This window comes from Candoia aspera, chromosome 7 (genome assembly GCF_035149785.1).
Source record: "Candoia aspera isolate rCanAsp1 chromosome 7, rCanAsp1.hap2, whole genome shotgun sequence".
NCBI classification, from domain to species: domain Eukaryota; kingdom Metazoa; phylum Chordata; class Lepidosauria; order Squamata; family Boidae; genus Candoia; species Candoia aspera.
This window is the reverse complement of record NC_086159.1, coordinates 14,530,618-14,551,449: the sequence shown is the minus strand read 5'-3', so window position 1 is coordinate 14,551,449 and position 20,832 is coordinate 14,530,618. Positions and strand designations below refer to the sequence as shown.

Below are 20,832 nucleotides of genomic sequence, written 5' to 3'. Positions count from 1 at the left end.
AGAAACTGAGATATGGTCTTGCACAATTATTGTCTTATTCTTTACCATTTTAATTGGAAACAGGAATATGATTATTTTCAGGGGTTCTTCTGTTTCCTACCATTATATACTTTCCTCATGCAACAACAATCAACTTAAAAAATTCAAACCAGTTCCCAAAACCCAGTCATGGAATCCTGTCTCCTCACTGAAGACCAAATCCTGATTGTCTTTTAAAAAGAAACATGCACAGGTAGAGTATCTGCAGGCTGCTAACTTTCTTACCTCAACCCCTTACTTCAAGTCTTCTCTTCCTTTTCATTGTTCAAAATAGGAGAACAATTGTTTGAAGACTTAGCAACTGTCAAAACTGAATCCTTCTCCATATTAGGGAATTTATGCTGGGCACAGGCTGGTATAAGTCAGGCATTTCTCATAATGCATCCTGGGAAATGTAGTTCTCAGCTAAGGACTTTTCTGGTCTCTTTTCAAGCACTGATTTATTTCTTCAGGATTGAGTTCACTACTGGAGTCAGAAGACCCTATGATGCACCCATAGATTAGATTCATTACGGCACAGCAAACATTCTACTGAATTCCTGATTTTGTCAATACCCCTTAAACTCCTTCTTTGGAAAAAGATGTGGTCTCTACCATTTTGAAATAAAATCAAGTAAAACAGGAATTGCCTCCTGTATGCCGTATGATAGGATTTGTTTGTCCCCCATCTCAGATTAGCTGGATTCTGCTCAACTATTAGGAAAATGCTGACCAGTGCTGCTTCTCCAAGCAAAGCGTAGTCCTGATAGTATTTTGCTAGGATCTTCTTGACCCTGTTGCTCAGTTGCCTTCTTGTAGAGAACCACAGAGATCACCTTGGGGAAATTAGGCTACAGTAGTTAGCCAAACATGACTTGCCCAAGACAGGAGGAAAATATAAGAAAGAAACTCAAAGTAACTTCACCTAAATCTCTTGAGTATAAGAGAGAGGGAGGGAAAATGCTGTCAGCCTTTCAAGATTCTGTTACGATAGCCTGTATCAATAAAGTTGAGTTCCAGTATTCCTTGTGGAATCTTTTTCCTGATCTGGCCTGTCTTGAAGGGCTGACGTCAATCTTGAAGCCCCACAGTGTTTTCCCTCCCTCCCTCTTCTGCTCAAGAGGGTTAAGGCAAAGCTAGTTTGAGTTCATTTCTAATGCTTTCTTCCTATCCTGGGCTTAAATCCAGTTTTGGTTAACTGTAGTCACGTAGTTTCTCCAAAATCAACTCTGTGATTCTCTGCGTCTGTGCATACGGTGAGATCCTAAAGAAATGGAGTTGAAGAAAGTTGTCTTTCTCCTCCTCTCTTTGAAATCCATAATACTCTTGAGTTGTTTTCACATTACGCCTTTATCCATTAGTACCTGTACCAGGGTGTACTGATTTTATAGGTCCACTTGTACAACATAGACTTACTTGATTATGTGCCCTCTAGTCATTTTTGGCTCCTAGCAACTACATACATAGATTTTCTCCATGACAATCTATCCCTAACCTGGTCCTTCAGCTCTTCCAATGGTGCATTCATGGCTACTGTATCATCCACCTTGCTGCTGTTCATCCTCTTTTCTTTCCTTCCACCTTTCCCAGCATTAGAGCCTTTTCCAGAAAGCTGGGTCTTTGCATAATGTGTCCAAAGTAGGGTAGTGTGTTGTGGAAATCTACCATATATGATCCAGGAATCTTACTGATTGTAGCATGCGTTATTTTATCAAGTCTTATTTTCAAATTTAAATTAGGCTTAAATTCAGTGCAATACATGGTTGGACTGACATCTTGTGACTTGAAAGAAGAAATACATCTTCTACTCATTGTAACTTGCTGTAGCCAAAAATCGGGAGTCTGGAAGCACCTTTTCAGGCTAATAAATCTTATTGAAAGGCATAAACTTTCATGAGTTAGAGCTCACTTCATGCAATGAAGTGGAGTGGCTAGACATCCTACATTAGTCTAAAAACTCCATTGCATGTTTGTCTGATTTCTTCAGCCTTTACAGAAAGAGAGAATAGGTGCCCTCAGATATATTGGACTTCCATAATCCCCGGTCAGCATGGCCCCAAAATCTCAGTGGTAGATTCTTTTCCATAATCCTTGTGGGTGGCAACACCAGGTCCCAAAGGTAGTTTAGTACAAAGTGTCCTAAACCAGTGTTTCTCAACCTTGGCGACTTTAAGATGCCTGGACTTCAACTCCCAGAATTCCCCAGCCAGCACACTGGCTGGGGAGTTCTGGGAGTTGAAGTCCACACATCTTAAAGTTGCCAAGGTTGAAAAACACCATCCCAAACCATTAACTTTGCTGGTTCTTTTAATGCACAGGACCACAAATTAGGGAACCACATTGTACCCTTCTGTCTTATACAAACCATTTTTTTAAATTTAAGCTTTTTTTATGTAAAACGAGGAAACGGAATAAAAGCTCTTCAAAAGCATACATCTCATCGAAATTAATCATACATACTGGTGTCTGATTAGCCACCAAAATGATGAACATAGATCAATTTATCTAACATTAGAAAAAATGTAACCCCGTATAGACATAGTTTGTTTCTACCCAGGTAGGATGACTTTCATAGACTTCACGGACTTTAAGACGGTTAGCTGCTCATTAGAAATTGGGGGGCGGGGGAAGTCTGGAATCCTAGCAAATGTATCAATATTGGAGTATGCAGGAAATTCCTTAAAAATCCGGAAAGATCATCCGAGAATCCCCTTGGAATTGCAGATCGTCTAAATCCCCCTTCGCGCGACCTTTGCAAAACGCAACAAGCGCGCTAAACGCGGTCCAAAGCCAAACTAAGGCTTGCTATTGCGGTATGAATCCCCGCCCACCCTCCTGCGCCTCCCATTTCAAGCTACTTCCTGTAAAAGGAGGCTTCTGGTCGTCGTAGTCCGGAATTCCTCAGCCAGCCTTTTCCCATTGGTGCACCTTCAATTTTGCACAGGAAGCGAAAATCATCCCGGCTTTGCTGCGGATCCTCGCTGTGCGTCCCGGGGAAGCAAAGACGGGCGTGGGGTCTCTTCTCTTCTGCGGCCAGCGGTGAAGGAAGCGCCGTTCTGTTGTTTTTGCAAGGATTAGGGAGAAAAACTTTGGGAAGCTTGATGATAAGATCGACAGGGCCAATAAACCATCCTAGCTAGATTTGGAGCTGGGCTTGCAACGATCGTTATTGTTGCTCGGTCTTTTTTCTTGGGTACTGAAGAATGCAAGATGAAAAGAAATCCTTTAGTAGGATACTGGCTGTTGCAATCCCCACAGTCTTCTTATTCTTCTGCTAGCAACTGATTGCACTGGACTGGGGTGGGTGGGGTGGAAGAGAATTAGAACCCTAGGCTTAAAATAATAATCTAGTCCAATTCCAAAACTGACAAACACACTCTTGTCTAAAATTTTCCCAAGCCAGCATAGCTGAGTTGGAGGACCACGCGATAATGAAGAACGATCCGTCGGTGATGTTTTCTGCCATCACTAGGGCAAGGGCCCTATTAAGGAGCAGCGAGCCCAGCCTTCTCTCTCCAGCGGCACCCCAGGCAGTTTCTTTCTTAGAGGAAGCTGCTGATCTCCTGGTTTTGAACAGGGACTTTGCTGCAGCTGTGGACAGATGTGAGAAAGGCTTCCAGAGCCTTTTGGAAAATGACGATTCTGACCGGTAGGTGCCAACTGGAACTGGAATGAAGAGTGAGAATTCGAAAGTGGCTTGGAGCTGTTTGCCCTTAACAGCAGGCATTATTCTTCAGATGTTGTTGGACTACTTCAACCATCCTCTTTATTAGCCATGCTTGTTTGGGCTGATGGAGATTGGAGTCGCACGAAACCTAGTTTTTTACCCTGGCTTTTAAGGGAATTGTTTATATCTGTTTGTTTATATCTATTTGTTTTGGGATTTGGAATTGTTTATATCTATTCAACTTTATTTCCGGTGCACTCTGGCATTTATCAGCATGAGTGGCTGAGGAGTGAGGGGGAGGTATTATATGGGGACACTGAAAGAGTGAATGGCAGACACCTTGTTTTTTGGGGGAGTGTTTCCAACTCTTTCTACCTTTATATAAAAGCCTCCAAAGTAATTTATAAATGTACAACAGCAAAACAATAAATGCAACTGAAGAAAAACCGTGAAACAGCAACAGAATATTACTGTATATAAAGCACACTCACAATACAGAAACCAAGCTTTTTGTTAGCAGATTTGCAAACTGGAAAATGGATCTTCATGATTGATTTATGCACTGAGCCGTAATGTGGTCCATGGTTTAGTGGATTATGTGAATCTAGTCCATCCTTAGAATTGGAGCAGAGATCGCAGTTGGGTTTGGATATGGGAATGCAGTTTTTCTCCTCTTTTTCTGTTATGCACCAATGTCCACGTATACCATCTGGCTTGTAGATCCAGCTCTGAAGATTTGAAATGCTCCTTATGTGTTGTTGGCATCCAAGCTTTGGCAGAGATGGATCGATGGAGAGAAGTCCTCCCATGGATTCTTCAGTATTACCATAAACCTGAATGTTGGCCTCCCAAAATTCTGGAGCTCTGGTGAGTCCCCTTTTTCTGCATGGCAAACCAAACACTGCTCCACCCCCGAGAGGAAGGTTAGATTGTGGACAGAGCTCCTGTAAAACAAGTTAAATATCAAGGAGAAAGTCTGTAGCTTAATCTTTCTCTAGAATTATGGGTACTTCCAGGCATATAGCTCCTAGTGTTCTAGTTTAATGATAGTAGGCAACAATTCCATTATGTTTTTAGATGAATGTTGCTTAAATTAGGTGTGAGCTGAAGCCAGATTTTTCCATGGTCTGCTGAGACATTTCTAATCTTCAGTAAGGATGCAACTCCATTTTTAAAAAAACTCAAATCATTGTGGTCCTAGATGTTAACTTTACAAAATAAGAGCAAATACTTAAAAGTTATTTTAACCATTGAGGCAAAATTATACTGCCTTAAATTATCTTGCAGTTGGCCACTTGCCTAAACACACTGGAGCAGTGTTTCTCAATCTTGGCAACTTTAAGATGTGTGGACTTCAACTCCCAGAATTCCCCAGTCATCCATGCTGGCTGGCAAATTCTGGGAGTTGAAGTCCACATATCTTCAAGCTGCCACGGTTGAGAAACACTTCACTAAAGGGTTCTTGATTATTTTTTTCAAGAGTAAGGACACTTTTTGCAAGGATTTCAGCAACTAGCAGGTGATAGACAGTTTTCTAAAACTGATCAGCACATTAAAGATCAACATCCTATCTTTGATCCTGTTTTGGTTTAAGTCATCCAATTATGATAGCTGTGTTTATAGTAACTGTGTCTGTGTCTATAGTAACAAGTACAGATTACTTGAACCAAGTCAGATTAACCCAATATTCTCTATTCAGGTTAGCAATAGTTTTCCAGAGTTTCTGGCAGAGGATTTTCTTGTCACCTGCTCTTTTATCCTTTTTAATGGCAGTTGTCAATAGTTAACCATGAGAGGTACAATATGTAAAGCAGGTGTTCTTCCAATGAGCTATTGATTGATGATGTGCCATCAAGTTGGGGGCACATAGATTTTTCTCTAGGACTAATGAGATACGGTCCCTCGCCAAAGGGGCGTGTCTGGCTTTGAAAGGCCAGTGTGTGTGCCCAGTTATTTAGACCGTTTTTATAAATTGTCTTTTATCCAACATCTGGGGGGCAGGAGAGGGAGAAGAGCAGCAAAATTCCAGCCATAAATTGATATGAAACATCCTTGTCAAGTGCAGTGTTTAAATGACTCAGGGTGTCTGAATTGTACACCCTCTGCCACCCTTACACTTGATAATTGGTACGTATCTGTTTTATCATCTCCTTCATCTTCAGTCCTCTTTGTCTGTTCTCCAAGCAGCTCAGGGTAGTATATGGTACAAGGCTATCCCATTTTCATGGTCATAATGAGCCTGTGAGGTAGGTTAAGCTGAAAAGTTGTGATTTGCTCATGCCCAGCCAGTGCAGTCCATGACAAGGCAAACTGAAACCTAACCTCCCTCTCCTGTGCTCAGTCCACAGTATTGGGGTGGGTGTCCTCAGCTTGATATCATGCAGGTGAGCGATGCTCAGAGGAAGAAAAGACAATAAGATGGAACGCTGGAAATAGGTGGGTAGGAAACCTCAGATCTCCATCAAGAGCAGATCTCCAGCATCCTGTGGGATGGGGAGAAAGGCGGAGGAGCCTTGCCCATTGTTGGCCTGTGCCAAATTACCTTGGATAGAACGTAGTTCATGGCAGGGAAAAGTTTTCCTATCTTTATGTTGTTGCATCAGGATTGTTTGGGACCAGTGACCACATCTGAAATGTTGAGAACAGCTTTGGGCACTCATAAAATAACCCACCCCCCAATACATGAATCAAACGTAATTTTTAAGGTTTTTTTTAAAAAAGTGCTTGTTAACAGATAAAAGTAATACAACAATGATAATCCTATCTGTCTATCTAGATCATAATTATAATAATGAACTAAAGCAGGCTTGCACAGCTTGTAGCGGGGAAAGAGCCACACTGATAAATGAAAAATAATTGCAGGCCACAAAAGAATACCTGGCACGCTGGAGTTGGCAGCGGTGGTGAGGCCTGGAGGCATTGGAGGCACTTGGCACTGCATCTTTTAGGGCGGTGGTGGTAAAGCTACTGACTTTTTAAAAAATGCTGGTGGGCCACAGGCCATATGTTCTGCAGGCCTGAACTAAACCTTTTGGAAAAAGAAAAAGATCTAGATAATACTAATATACGACTGGTTCAGTCCTTTAACGTAATTATTAAATCTAGACCATGCAGAAACCTGTTAGTCCATCTTCTCAGTTCTACCATAGAAAGACACTTCAAAAATTAATAATGAAGACATCTCTTGAATCCACCCTTTGACATCTGGACAGTTGTTTTCTTTCCACCAACTGCCAGCCCCCCTAGGTAGACAAGACCAGAAAATCAACTCCACAGGAAGACTAGAACTACACTTTATTGAGTTTGGCCATAATAACAGAATCTTGCAAGTGTGGTTGTGCTGTAACTCCCCCCACCAACTTTTTATATCCCAGTGAATCAGGGAGGCATTTGTCTGAGCCAGTTCTGAACATCTTGTTTCCTGGGGCTTAAAGAATGTTTCGGCCCCCTTTGCCTAGGTAATGATTCTTGCATATTTCTGTCAAGGTCACCTCCCATACTTGCTACACCTACATAGGATAATTCTTTTAGCTGGACCCCAGGCTCCTCTAGCTTCTTAGGATGAACTCAACCACCTCACTTTCTCTTTTTTTCTGGTGGGTGCATGCCCAAACTAAGCCCTCTCATTATTTTGAATGTTCTGAGAATCCTCATGAAACCCTAAGAATTGCTGGAAATATAGATTTTGCTGGAGGCATGTGTTTTGCTCTGCAACAGGCTAACTTCCCCATTTCTTTAATTTAAAAACGTTTTAAAAAATAAAAGCCAGGGAGACTAATTGGTGCAATCTATTCCATCCATTGGGGCCCATGGACATTACATTTTGCTGGTACTTTGTATATGGCACTTTTGAATGTCTAAGAAAAATCCAAACTAAATATGAATATATGTAATAGTCTTAAAGTGGTGTTCATGTGTTCTCTTTCAGCATCCTCCTTCATAGCAAAGTGGAAGAACATCATGTGATGTTAGATGTTGGTGGGGAGTGGTTATACTTCCCATCCAATCAGAACTTGCCAAGTTATGGCCTCTTGGCTCAGCTTTATCTCTCCCACGTGCTCTTGCCACTTGGGCACTTTTCAGAGGCAGAAGGGCTGATCCAAGGTTGCAGAGCTTTGAGCCCGGAGCAGCAAGCAGACATACACGGAAACCTTCAAGAGAAGAAGCATCAGTGGCTTCAGAAAGAAGAAGCATCTCTGATTCCTGAGGAGCACCCAGAGATGTCATGGAAGCTGCTATTGGGTAGGATTCTTGTAGGTGGAACTCTGAATGTCTAAACATTCCGTCTGGTCTTACAAAACCATTGGCTCCTATGCCTGCAGTAAGCATTGAGCTTCTGCTAAAGCAATGGTAGGTAATATGTAGCTGTCCAGATGTTGCTAAACTACAAGTTTGGTCAAAGCATCACCAGTCAGTGCTAGAATTTGGCTGTTGTGTTCTGGTAGCCCTGTTTCCTTAAGGTGCATCTGAATGATTGGTTGCACAAGCAGAGAGTTCTCTTGACAAGATTTTTGACCAGGTCCAAGGAGAGGAGAAATCCACAGCCTTCTCTCTCACTTTGCATCACACAGATTGGCTCTTCATGTTTCACAATACCTGGGTTTGCAAATAATAATAATAATAATAATAATAATAATAATAATAATAATAAATACCATGCTTAGAACTGCCTATATCCTCAGATGCTACCTTAATAATTCTTAGGTCCTTGGTTAGAACTTGAATTATTAGGTCTTTACCAGTCTTTAACTGTGAATCTAATTGTAGATAACCCTAATAATAATAATAATAATAGATTAAATTTATATTCCACCTGGTTCCCAGTGATTGTCCCCTTGAGGCAAGTGGAAACTACAACTATTTCAATCAGAAAAAAAAACCAGGTCTAGATTCCATTCAGATTCAGGGAAGGACCACAGCTTAGAGGCAGAGCATATTCTTGGCACATGGAAAATTGAATGTTCAATTCTTCACAATTCCAGTTAAAGGAAAAAAAAAGATCCCAGAGTAGAATCATAGAGTATCATTGTCATTAAGAGTAGCTGGTACTGGGCTAGGTGAACAGCTAATCTAACAATTAATTAATTACTAATAATACTGAAGAATACAGTGAGACATAAAGTCCCCAGTCATTTTAAAGACTAGCATGTTGTGTGAACTCCAAAGAAATTTACGTTATATCCTACAGGCATAGTGTAAATAAGGTGCAATAAAATAGTCTTGTTACAGCAGACTGATTTGTGGAATATATACTTTACACCTTATTTCAAAATAAGAAAACCAGATTCTAAACTTGATTATTCTAACTGTGATTATTTGTGTCTTAACAAACCCATCAAGAAATGTTTGACATACTTGGGAGAAATTGACCTTGACTGTGTGCCAATCCATGAAGAGTTAAAGCAGTTGCTAAAATACAACCAACAAGATAGATGTAGCTCCAATCTTTTGAGATATTCTGGTAAGAATTGATTAAAGCAGTGCTTCTCAACCTTAGCAACTTTTAAGATGTCTGGACTTCAACTCCCAGAATTCCCCAGCTAGCATGGCTGGCTGGGGAATTCTGGGAGTTGAAGTCCAGACATCTTAAAGTTAAAGGATTAAAACAACCCAAATAGTGTCTCATTTACACTTTTTTGTTCATATGTTGGAAGCCACTATAATCAATCTAGGTTATATGATTAAGACACTGGGAAAAACTGTTCATTTTGTAAAACCTTCATTAAAACCACAAAGAAAAAGAATATAAAGTCATATATCTTTTAAAAATAAAATGCAAAAGCTCATTTTTTGGTGGTGTTGATCCTTGCCACTCCCCCTTGTGCAGTTTCTTTCTCTTGTGCTGCAGGTTCGGCATCTCAGAGGTTGTTGAACGTCTTGGTCCAGCTGAGAAGAGTGCTGGAGTCTCTGGCAAGCCAGTTCAGTTCCATCCCCTTCAAAAAGACACTTCTGGTGGCTTTCATGTTGTGGCTCATTGTAGTGAGACTTGACCCAGGTAGGGGACAGAAGACAAGAAAAGCATCTAGAGATATAGCTTCTTATCTAAAGACAACTGGGAACATGGGGCAGAAAGTGGAGAGGTGTAACTGGAAAAAAAATGGGACCCAGGATGCTTGGCCAGGATGTGTGGACCCAGGGGGTTTCTGGGAGAGTAAGTTTTGATCTGGATAGCTCCCACCCTGATGACGTTCAGGAAGCGATTGAATACCATCTGCTTTCCCAGACTTTGGGGTTGATTGATGGCGGAGCCCCTGTTGGATTTTGTTTTGTTTTTGCATATATGCCTGTCTCCAGGCTGCTTATTAATTTCTCTCTTTTTTATGGTATTGTTCTTGCTTTTTTAACTCGTAAGTTGTCTAGAGTCATTAGGAGTTGGGCAGCCTCTAAATTGTTTACAGCTAGTCCTTGCTTAACGACCACAACTGGGGCTGGAATTTAGGTTGCTAAGCGATGCAGTTGTTAAACAAAACTAGCAATTATTTTTATTTTTCTTCTATTCTCTTTCCCCTCCCTCCCAGCATCTCCTTCTTCTCTACCCTTCGTCTATAGGCTGACCCAACTTTTCTATCAAGCCCGTCTGGCTTTATCTTCTCCAAGCAGAAGTCCTCCTGTTGAAGACTAACTAGCTCTGTTGTCATCACTGGATACCATGAAACATTTCCAAGCCAGTTAAGGTGACCCAATAGTTTGGGGACGATGCTGAGCACAAAGCTACAGGAGTTTCCTCCAGGACTAAGAATCTCTTCTGAAGATGGATGTAGCTGGATGAAGTGCAAGCGTCAGTGTCAACTGGTGTCTCTTGTATTGGAATGTGCTGCTGTGCTCATAAAGCCATCCCTGTTTAGAAGCATGTTCTGTTTAAGCCAGTGACAGTTGCTCCCAGGTAAATATTGAGATCAAGGTGTGAGAGACTATTACAGGGTTTTTTAAAATCTTCACTTCCCCAAAGAGGCATTAAACATTTTCTGTCTGTGCCTGCCTCTCCTCTCCTGGTATACATGTGTCATGCAGAAATTCTGCCTCCATTAATCAGCCTTCTCTACCTGACTACTGACATATCTGGAGAGCAACTGGTTGGTACACACTCCACTTAAAAATCATGAGTATTTTCGCTCAAGGGAGGAGGAGGTGTTCCAGAAGAAAAGCCAAATCAAGTTTAGTGGTTTTCAGGGCCGCAACTAGGGTCTGTGTCACCCTGGGCAAACATGGATTCTGCACCCATTTTGGCACACACACACCCAGCATTCATTGTGGCACCACACCAGCGCGGCGCCCGGGGCACATGCCATGGTTGCCCCCCCTAGTTGCGGCCCTCGTGGTTTTAACTTTTGTGGCTGAGCTGCCAATGCAGCAAGCAAGGGATGAAATGGTTAATCACCTTAATCCTTATCTTCCTTTCATCCCTTCCCCCGTCAGAGCTCCCAGGCCTCTCTGTGGTGAGTTGACCAGCATTTCTCATCCTTGGCAGCTTGAAGATGTATGGACTTCAATTCCCAGAGTTTCCCAGCCAGCCATGTTGGGAGTTGGGAATTCTAGGAGCTGAAGTCCACACATCTTCAAGCTGCCAAGGTTGAGAAACACTGGGGTAGACACTGCTTTTCCTGACTTGGCAGTGAAGTCCTTGCCAATGAGCAATAGCAGACTCTTGTGCTCTTCCTTCTGTGCAGGTCCTTATCTAAGGAAGAGATGCTTTTAGCAACTTGTTCGCTCATTATTTTGTAAGCGTTAGGGGTGATAAAGAGGAACCGTTTTTAGCGTGGGAGAAGTTTGTAAATGATATTAGGATGTTTAAAGCAGTTGTTATCTCTGTTTACTATATATTTAAGAGTAAAAAAAAAAGTGAATTGGTTTTGCTTGTCTGGCATCTGTCACATTTTTTTTTAATACCCGAATTTTGATTGCTGCAGGCTCAAAATGATCTCCCAAAAAGCACGGAACTCTACAACACTTGGAGTTTTTAAATCTCCCCTTACAGGTTGGGGAGATGTTTTATTTTAAACAAAAATATCTGCAATACCAAAGTGAATCTTCAAAATATCTATGTGACTTTTTCTAGAGCTATTATCTTACTATCCTACCTTACTACTAATGAAGCTATATTATACAATGTCATTCTATTATTACCTCACTATACTCTATACTCTTATTTCTATGCTATACTATTACAGATATATTCTAACTTTTCTTATTCTACCACTACTCTTACTAGCCTACTGTTACTACTGCTAGTACAGAGCGTTTGTACTGGGCAGTTTGTACAGCACGTGCCCCTTCTCACTGGGTTGCTGCAGGGCATTGCCTCTCCTTTCTGTTTCCTCTGGACTCCAAAGTCTTTGGGAGGAAAACAAAACCTATTTGTTTATGTGGCTGCCGCAGGGCCTCAGAACACACCCATCTTATATGGTCTCCTCCCCCAGCTCTTTCAAGGCTGTGGCTTTTATCACAGCTCTGCCATCCAGACGTTGGGGAAGAGGTTTGCCATAGGAGGGAGAGAAGGAGGTGCTGGCAATGGTTCCAGCAGCCTGCTTTTCCACAGCATCTTTCGGCATCTTCTCTCTTTTACCAAAGAGGAGTCAGCAAAAAAGAGTGGAGTATTATCAAGGCAAGAGACCCACTTATCTTTTTCTTACCTTCAAGTCAGTCTGGATTCTTGGCGGCTACATGGACAAGTGCCTGTGATTTTCTAGGCAACATTTTCAGAAGCAGTTTGCCCTTGTCTCCTTCTTCCCTGCTCTAATTTGCTTTGAAATCTAAGGCTGGGTTCATTTATCACAATAAGCCATGGTTTGTTCAAGAGCACACTGAGCTAAAACCAAACAAATCTTGATATAGCATACATATTGTGTAAATCAGGGCTAAGGCAGAATGGATACAGATCTTTTCGGCAGGTGCCTTCATAGCAAATCAAAATAGATGCCATTTCTCTCACCTGGAAACCCGTTGCATAGTAATGCACTGTCGCATCAGCAACAGAAAAATACAGCTATTGCACCACCACCATGGGTATCGTGGATAGTCCTAATATAGTCTGGCGCAGAGAAAAAACATGGTAAGAAGAATCATGGTGCCAACTCTTCTCCAGATGTATCTTATTGTGAGCAGGGATGTCCCCATTCCCACATAACCTCATCCCAGCTGATGTCACGGCACAGACCAGAAAATATTTTACCATATAGTTCAGCTCACAAAATAGTAAATCTAATTGCTTTTAAGGCCAGTTCAGATGGAATTGCGATTGAACATTTCTCAGGGGCTTCTCAGTTAAAACTGCCTGAGCAAAGCAATGGTAAAACTTGTTACTTTTCCCATTTGGCTGATTCTCTGATTGCTGTGCCAATCAAGCAAGAGCTATGCCATCTTGGATACAGGCCAGTGGTGGACCCCCGAGCTTAGGGTCTTTGTCCTAAAATGCATTGTTGATGAAAACCAGACCAGTATTTGAAATATCTATTCTAAACAAAATATGAATATTTCACTGTTCAGTGATGGTAAACAGGGTCTTTATGTTCTGTTTGAATAAGCAGAACCACCAGAAATCCTTTTTTTTTTTTTTGAACCATGGGATTCTCATTATGTTTTTATTGGGAATCCATAGGGTGGTGGAGGGGAAGGATGGAATTCTTTGCATTTTTGCCTAGGTGTGTCAGCACTTGGGTGGTTTCATACAACAAGCTGAAGAGGGAGAAGATACAATTACCCTTTTTGAATGCAGATCCTATGAAACCCACACCAAAGACTGGGTGACTGTCCAGTGATGTCAATGGGCAGGAAGACAGGAGAGCAGGGCGGTTGCCAGGGGTGATTATGACCTCCTCCCTCCCCTGCACTGTGATGTTCAAGTACACTTCCTAGGGGTACCACGCATGGCCTGAGCTCCTGGTTGCCAAGCTGCTTAGAAGCAGGACAGCAGTGGGAGCATCAACATCCATAGCTGCTGTTGCTAATCTGGAAGGGGCGTGAGCACCATTGAAAGCGCCATGGTAAGCAGAGATGTGCCCAAGTGCTCAGGAAGCTGGGTCAGGAAAAGAGAAGCTTTCCTCCATTTGTCCTCTGCCCTTGTCTGAGCCTAAAGAGATGGAGTAGACAGGCTGTTAGAGAATCAATCCAGGGGAAGAATGGAATATAGGGAGGTCCTAGAGAACTAGAATGCTCAATGGAGAGACTTTGAAATGCACTGGGCTGCATTGCTCTTGTTCCCAGCAGCAGAGACACTGATCTAGCATGTTAGCTAGGGATGATGGAAGGCTCTGCCCAAGACATCTAGAGGGTGCTAAGTTGGGGAAGATTGGGCTACAGCAGTGTTTCTCAGCCTTAGGAACTTTAAGATGTGTGGACTTCAACTCCCAGAATTCTCCAGCCAGCCATGCTAGCCAACACTGGGCTAGAGAATTCATTTAATTCTGTTGATACTTAGCTCCTTCTTGGCATGGAGGTATACAGAAGAAAAGGTGGCGGCCAAAAGAGCAGGTTTACATAACCAAAATATGGATTTCAATTAAACCCAAGGAACATTTCTGAACATTTTTAAACAGAGTTCAGATCTAGGTATGTCCAAATAGCAGATTTCCTGCATTGACAACATAATTCCTGTCTTTGTATGATGACATGATACATGTGACATCATGTTGATTTGTACTGGATGCCTGTGATGCCTATGTGCTAGTTAGTGTAAACTCAGGCATAAATCATGATTTCTAAATCCCCGGGAATGAATTCACACAACACACCTAGTCAAAAGCAAAATACCTCCTCCACCGCATGTACTATGGCTTACGTGATTGTGAATTCAACCAATTATGGCTTATTTAACTAAACTGCAATTAAGCAAACCAAAGATAAGTATGATGTGTGAATCCACTTACGTTTTCAGGACAAATTGTACTATGATCATTTCTAGCAGTCAGTCATACCATATACATTCACTTGTAAATTTGCTCAGCTCAGGTGACTGTGCTTGGACCCTGAATCCTTAACTAGCCTTTTATATGCTGTGTGTATGACTTAATTCAAGGGATTCAAGAGGAAGCCAATTTGTATAAAGGGCATAAAATAATGTGTTGTGTGTGATCTAATGCTGTACTTTATGTCTTATGCAGCGTGAATGCATCTCGATTCACGTTGGCCAGGCTGGAGTTCAGATTGGCAATGCATGCTGGGAACTCTTTTGCCTAGAGCATGGGATCCAGCCAGATGGCACTTTTGCTGAGAATAACAGATTCAATAATGATGACTCCTTTGCTACCTTCTTCAGAGAGACAGGCACCGGAAAGCACGTACCACGGGCTATCATGGTGGACTTGGAGCAAACGGTAGTTGGTGAGTCAGTCATTAAGGAACATGCCTTGCATCAAATGCCATGACTTTCTATGGATTAGTATCATTTGTTTTATTTCCTATGCTTCGATTATGTGCCTTAATTTGATTTAGGAAACGGGATTATATGTAATGTTAAGCCATAGTTTGGTTTGTTTGTATGGACCGCATCATGTTGCATAAACCCAGCTATTGTAGGTAAGTTATGGTTTTAGGCTAAGTGATGTGTAAACCTAATCAACTGGGGCTTATTGGACTTAAACTATGGTTAAACAAATAATGGCTTAGTGCAATGTGTGAACCTAGTTCTTATGGACTATAATACTAACTTACAGCCCAGCTCTAGTATACGGTCTTGTTATCATCTTTAAAGCCCTGAATCCATAGGATCTAGAGGCACAGAACAACTACTCACATTAATATATTTATTGGCCCAATTTGAAGGGTACCTTGTTTGCCCTCTATCCCTTTTAAATTCCTAGCTGTGATCTGTGATCTTTTCCATTCCACCTCCGGAATGAGGGAAACTTCCTATCCTGGCAAATATTCATTTTACATACTTTTCCAACCTGGTGTGCTCCAACTGTTTGGATATCAACTCCCATAATTCCCAGCTAACACAGCCTTTGGCCATGCTAATGGGGGGATTATGGAACTTGAATTATGAAGTCAGAGACATTGAAAAGCACCAGATGGGAAGGCTGGTGTATGGTAAACATCAGTGTAACCAAAAGACTGCTGACTTCCACCATAGCCTACAGATCCTTGGGAAGTTAGTATTGCTGCCTTTGTTAAATACCCTTCTGGCTCCTGGATATGAATTTTCCAAATGTATGCCTCTGATCTTCTAAGTCATTCTTTTAGGACACTCTTTTAAACTTCTCTTTTAAACTTTACAGATGAAGTGCGGGCTGGCACCTACCGCCAGCTTTTCCATCCAGAACAGCTGATCACCGGCAAAGAAGATGCGGCTAATAACTATGCCCGTGGTCACTACACCATTGGTAAAGACAGGATTGAGCTGGCATTGGATCGCATTCGAAAACTGGTAAGAGGAAAAGAATTGGAAAATGACCCATCACCTGGCAGCATACTGTACAGCATCTGTGCAAAAGTCAGATGTATGCAGCTGTAAGAATCTTCTGCACTAAAAATTGCACTTTTAAAGAATGAAGGAGTCTTTCTGCATTTACAATGGGTTCAATTTCCTTGGAAGACAGTCATCAGACACCAATGGCATTTCTGTTAGGGCAACCAGATATGGGCTGCAAAAATCCAAACAGCCATGATGGTAGCAAAGAGGTCCTTTTTCTGTGCTTTTTCTGATGTTCTGTGATTGTTCAAAATTTCATAGCCTCATCCAGATAGGGTAATCTATTTACTGTTAATGTAAGATTTATCGACTTGCACACATTTTGATTCCATCCTATCTCAATGGATGAAGGAAGTATCTTTCCATCCAGCAACATTTGTTGGATTGCCCTGCTTTCATCTCAGTCCTAGTAAATAGAATGTAAATCAAAGTAAAATCAGACTTTGAAGAAGAGGACAGCCTCTCATTGTCACATTTGACAAGTAAATAGAAACTTACCTCCAGGATTTGCACTGATGTAGGCCTATTAAAATTAGTCAAAATAACACACATTCGGTTCTTCCTGAATACTACTTTAAAATTCAGGTGGGAAATCCAGTAATGTAAAAAAATACCCTTATGCATGCAGAAAACAAGCATCTAAATTGTGATGTTCTTTCTAGGCTGACACCTGCTCAGGGCTACAGGGATTCCTTATTTTCCACAGTTTTGGAGGAGGCACGGGATCAGGCTTCACTTCCTTGCTGATGGAATGCTTGTCCATGGATTATGGCAAGAAGTCCAAACTGGAATTTGCTATCTATCCAGCTCCTCAGGTATCCACAGCAGTGGTGGAGCCCTACAATTCTATCCTGACCACCCACACCACCTTGGAACACTCTGACTGTGCCTTCATGGTAGACAACGAGGCCATCTATGACATCTGCCGTCGTAATTTGGACATTGAGCGTCCCACGTACACCAACCTGAACCGACTCATCAGCCAGATCGTCTCCTCCATCACTGCCTCCCTGCGCTTCGATGGTGCCCTCAACGTGGACCTGACTGAATTCCAGACCAACCTAGTGCCCTACCCTCGCATCCACTTCCCCTTGGTGACCTATGCGCCCATCATCTCCTCTGAGAAGGCCTACCATGAGCAGCTCTCTGTGGCTGAGATCACCAGCTCCTGTTTTGAGACCAACAACCAGATGGTGAAATGCGACCCCCGTCATGGCAAGTACATGGCTTGCTGCATGCTCTATCGTGGAGATGTGGTGCCCAAAGATGTCAATGTAGCAATTGCTGCTATCAAGACTAAGAGAACAATCCAGTTTGTGGACTGGTGTCCAACTGGCTTCAAGGTGAGGAGCAATAATTAAATATTGCTTCCTTCTGTCTTAAAAAGCCACATGTTAACATAATGGGATCTAATCCATGTCCTAATGCAAGTATTAAGATTTAAATAATATTTCCTTATCAGAAGCCTTTTCTAAAATGTAGATTAGATATTGAGCTATGCCTAAACATTTGTACAGGGGTGTATTTTAAAAAACGGGCCTACCTAATTTTCGTTCAGTTTTAGGCGAGAGCTTCCATGCTATCACTGATTTAGGTTTGTTTTTTTTATGGCGCTCTGTGGTGAGTCAAGAAATGGTACAGTCTTGTGTCATGCCTATATTGTTTTGCCTTTTTCTAGGTTGGCATCAATTACCAGCCCCCTACCGTAACCCCTGGAGGAGATCTGGCCCAAGTAGAACGTGCGGTTTGCATGCTTAGCAACACCACCGCAATTGCTGAAGCTTGGGCACGGCTGAACCACAAATTTGACCTCATGTTTGCCAAGAGAGCATTTGTGCATTGGTATGTTGGCGAAGGCATGGAAGAAGGGGAGTTTGTAGAAGCTCGAGAGGACTTGTCTGCGTTGGAGAAAGATTATGAGGAAGTGGCAACTGATTCCTTTGAGTCAGTTCTTGGCAGTGAGGATATTTAACACTTCGCTCCTCTCTTTGCACCAACTTGTCTCTGCTGTTGTTTTCTTTAAAAAAGAAATTATTGTAGAGCTTTGAGAAGAAGACTTGTGTAGGCAGCTAGAGCCATGATTCATGCCTGCAAAGATCTTATTGGTCAGGGGTTCAGCTTATGTGATATCAACCAGGTCTGGCCAAATAAGGACTAAGTGAGAACTAACTAAAAACCCTCCTGTTTCAAGCTAGGGCAGGTCAGAAGATTTTTTTTAGAAGTGTTCACTTATACTGCTTAACCAAGATTATTTTAACTATATTTTGAGTTAGTCAATATATAATGCTAAGTCATATGAACGGATGGGTTCACATATTCTCTGAGGCCACAAGCAAGCATGACTTAGTTCAATGTGTGACTCTACCTTGGGCCTCTGGTCGAAGCTCTCCAGCCAGGCTTCTTCACTGCTTTAGGGAAAAAGGGCACCTGCTCTTGCTGAATACTAAGACCCAGGAACTGGATCTGCCAGATGAGTCTTCCTGGCAGATAAAGAAATCCTTCCAGTGCAGTCCTAAATGAATGACAGCCATTCGGTCACAGAGCACGTAACACAAAATAAGTAATAATTTAATTTCATGATGACCATTCAAAGGCAATCAAGGCACTGAGCCTGAATTCCTGTGATTGATTAATATAGGAGGTGGTGGTGGGGAGAGAGTTCCACAACATTCTAGATCAGTGTTTTTCAAGCTTGGCAACTTGAAGATGTGTGGGCTTCAACTGCCAGAATTCTGGGTGTTGAAGTCCACACTTCAAGTTGCCACGGTTGAGAAACACTGATCTAGATCAACGTGCTGGCTGGGGAATTCTGGGAGTTGAAGTCCACACATCTTAAAGTTGCTGAGGTTGAGAAACACTGCTCTAGATGCTGCTAAACTTCAACTCCTAGCAGCCACTGTCAACAAGTCTAATGATAAGAAATAGTTCTTTCCCACCATATGCTGTTAGCTCAGAAACTTACTCAGCTAATACCTGTTGCAAAGCATGGGAATATTTCATTCACATTGCCTCTAGGATAATACATAATAGCTTAGGCAGGAGAACATCTCTACAAATGAGCCAAACCCGAGCAGATTTAGTTAGTAAGACCTGTTCACAGTGAAGGCTGTGGGAAGTTAGGGAAGAGTTAGGGAAACCTGGCCTTCCTGGTGTTGCTTAATTATACTTCTCACCTCCCTCCACATGGGATATGCTAACTGGTGTTGCTGGCAGTTGTAGTTCATAGGCACCAGAAGAGTCACAGTTTTTTTCCAGTCTGATGCACAGCCTTTACTATGAATAGGTCTTAGATAATAACACCTGCTCATGTTTGGCTGTTCTGTACAGATCAGTGTTTCTCAACCTTGCCAACTTTAAGATGTGTGGTCTTCAATTTCCACAGTAAGTGGCCAAGGTTGAGAAACACTGGTACAGAAGTTCATGTGCCTAAACTCTTCTACTCTCCACTTTTTGTGAAAGAAACAAGTACTAGAAACTCATGCTCTGTGTTAGTAATTTAATGAATAGAACAGCCTAGTTGTAGTCTCAATATTTGTAAATAAATTGTGCCATTGTGAGGGGACACTAGATCTGTTAAAATGACAGCAAATGGCCAGAATACACTTTTACAGTGGCTTAATGAGGCTTCCTGCAGGTTTATTTTGCTTCAAAAGCAGTGGTAATGAAAGAAAAACAAAATTAGCTACAGATACCTGTACATGCAATGCAAGAGACATACTGATTGTGTTTGTACATTGCACTACACCATGGGCTGTTTAACCATGATTTATTGAATAAACCCCAGTCAAATAGGTGCATGAAAAGCATTAAATGATTTTCAAACCACGAAGTTTAGAGTCACATACATGCCAAACCAAACCTGATTATTGTTTAGTGTCAGCATGTTGCTAACCAGACTTCCTTATTTAGTAGAACTCTGCTTCACTCCTGGATCACTCTCACAGAAAGTACTTCTAATTTGTTAGATGTGTGGCCAGTTGAGTAGGGCAGCTGACTTCCCCAAAATATCTGGGAGTCTTATAAAGGGTGGGTAGATAAAATCAAGCTCCTTATGACAACTTATGGTCTTCCAGCGGATGTTCTGATGTTCTCCAGGTTGATGGTAGTACTTGAACTTAACCAGTTATGAATTGGTTGAATCTACAGTTCTTCCTTGTACTGTTGTGTACTGAAACATCTACAGATGCTGCAAATGTTGTTTAGTTTGGCTCAGTGCCACAGGTGAACCCTAATACAGTTACACAGGTAGGGATTAGGCTTAAAATCCTTATGTCAGGGTTCTACTACTTCACATTGCAAATGGAAGCTCACTTAACTAAATGCTCCTCATAGAATAAACTATGCAAATTCTTTGATGCAAAATGGCTGTGAATACATACGCCCCTAGACTCAGCTTCAAGTAGCTTCCAGGCCAGACACATGAGGCTGGAAAAAGATGTAGCTGCTTTAACAATTTGGTTATCTGTCTAAAACCAAAAGTAATTTCCTTTTCCAAGTATACCTCTCAGAGGGACTCTTGAGCAATGTATTATTAGGAAGAAGGAATGGAGTTACAAGAATTCCAGCAACTGAACTATTTCCCATCTCCAACAAACATTTGGGTACAATGTTCCTCGTTTCCCTTTTTTAGTGCCTGTCTGTAAACCAGTGGATTGGTGGGTCTCTTCACTGATAATAGCAGAGCTTGCAAGCAGCTGTTTATAAAACCATCTGCTGAATCTTTATTAGTTTGGGTACCAAC

At 41.8% G+C, this 20,832-nt stretch overlaps 2 protein-coding genes across 4 annotated transcripts; both read left to right on the top strand.

Annotated features, from left to right (window-relative positions):
* Window positions 1–2,941: 2,941 nt before the first annotated feature.
* Window positions 2,942–11,503, top strand: PEX26 (peroxisomal biogenesis factor 26). Of its 3 annotated transcripts, none has more exons than XM_063309204.1 (5): window positions 2,942–3,318; window positions 3,418–3,667; window positions 4,406–4,552; window positions 7,614–7,927; window positions 9,534–9,885. In XM_063309204.1, the coding sequence occupies exons 2-5, from the start codon at window positions 3,450–3,452 to the stop codon at window positions 9,845–9,847; spliced, it is 993 nt and encodes a 330-aa protein (XP_063165274.1). In that variant the 5' UTR covers window positions 2,942–3,318; window positions 3,418–3,449; the 3' UTR covers window positions 9,848–9,885. The 3 variants fall into 3 exon arrangements, with proteins under 3 accessions (XP_063165274.1, XP_063165273.1, XP_063165275.1); XM_063309205.1 differs by lacking the exon at window positions 2,942–3,318 and adding an exon at window positions 10,204–11,503 and having other exon boundaries at window positions 3,343–3,667; window positions 9,534–9,680; XM_063309203.1 differs by lacking the exon at window positions 2,942–3,318 and having other exon boundaries at window positions 3,341–3,667.
* Window positions 11,504–14,760: 3,257 nt separating this feature from the next.
* Window positions 14,761–18,220, top strand: LOC134501409 (tubulin alpha-4 chain-like). The gene is made up of 4 exons (XM_063309211.1): window positions 14,761–15,001; window positions 15,898–16,046; window positions 16,754–17,434; window positions 17,770–18,220. The coding sequence occupies exons 1-4, from the start codon at window positions 14,776–14,778 to the stop codon at window positions 18,061–18,063; spliced, it is 1,350 nt and encodes a 449-aa protein (XP_063165281.1). The 5' UTR covers window positions 14,761–14,775; the 3' UTR covers window positions 18,064–18,220.
* Window positions 18,221–20,832: the final 2,612 nt, after the last annotated feature.

What these genes read in the sequence shown, in the direction of transcription:
- PEX26 (XM_063309204.1), top strand. Translation starts at nt 3,450, where the DNA reads ATGAAGAACGATCCGTCGGTGATGTTTTCTGCCATCACTAGGGCAAGG. An exon ending in CCCAAAATTCTGGAGCTCTG is followed by an intron (nt 4,553 to 7,613) that starts GTGAGTCCCCTT and finishes GTTCTCTTTCAG; the next exon opens with CATCCTCCTTCATAGCAAAG. An exon ending in GTCATGGAAGCTGCTATTGG is followed by an intron (nt 7,928 to 9,533) that starts GTAGGATTCTTG and finishes CTTGTGCTGCAG; the next exon opens with GTTCGGCATCTCAGAGGTTG.
- LOC134501409 (XM_063309211.1), top strand. Translation starts at nt 14,776, where the DNA reads ATGCAGCGTGAATGCATCTCGATTCACGTTGGCCAGGCTGGAGTTCAG. An exon ending in CTTGGAGCAAACGGTAGTTG is followed by an intron (nt 15,002 to 15,897) that starts GTGAGTCAGTCA and finishes TAAACTTTACAG; the next exon opens with ATGAAGTGCGGGCTGGCACC. An exon ending in GGTGTCCAACTGGCTTCAAG is followed by an intron (nt 17,435 to 17,769) that starts GTGAGGAGCAAT and finishes GCCTTTTTCTAG; the next exon opens with GTTGGCATCAATTACCAGCC.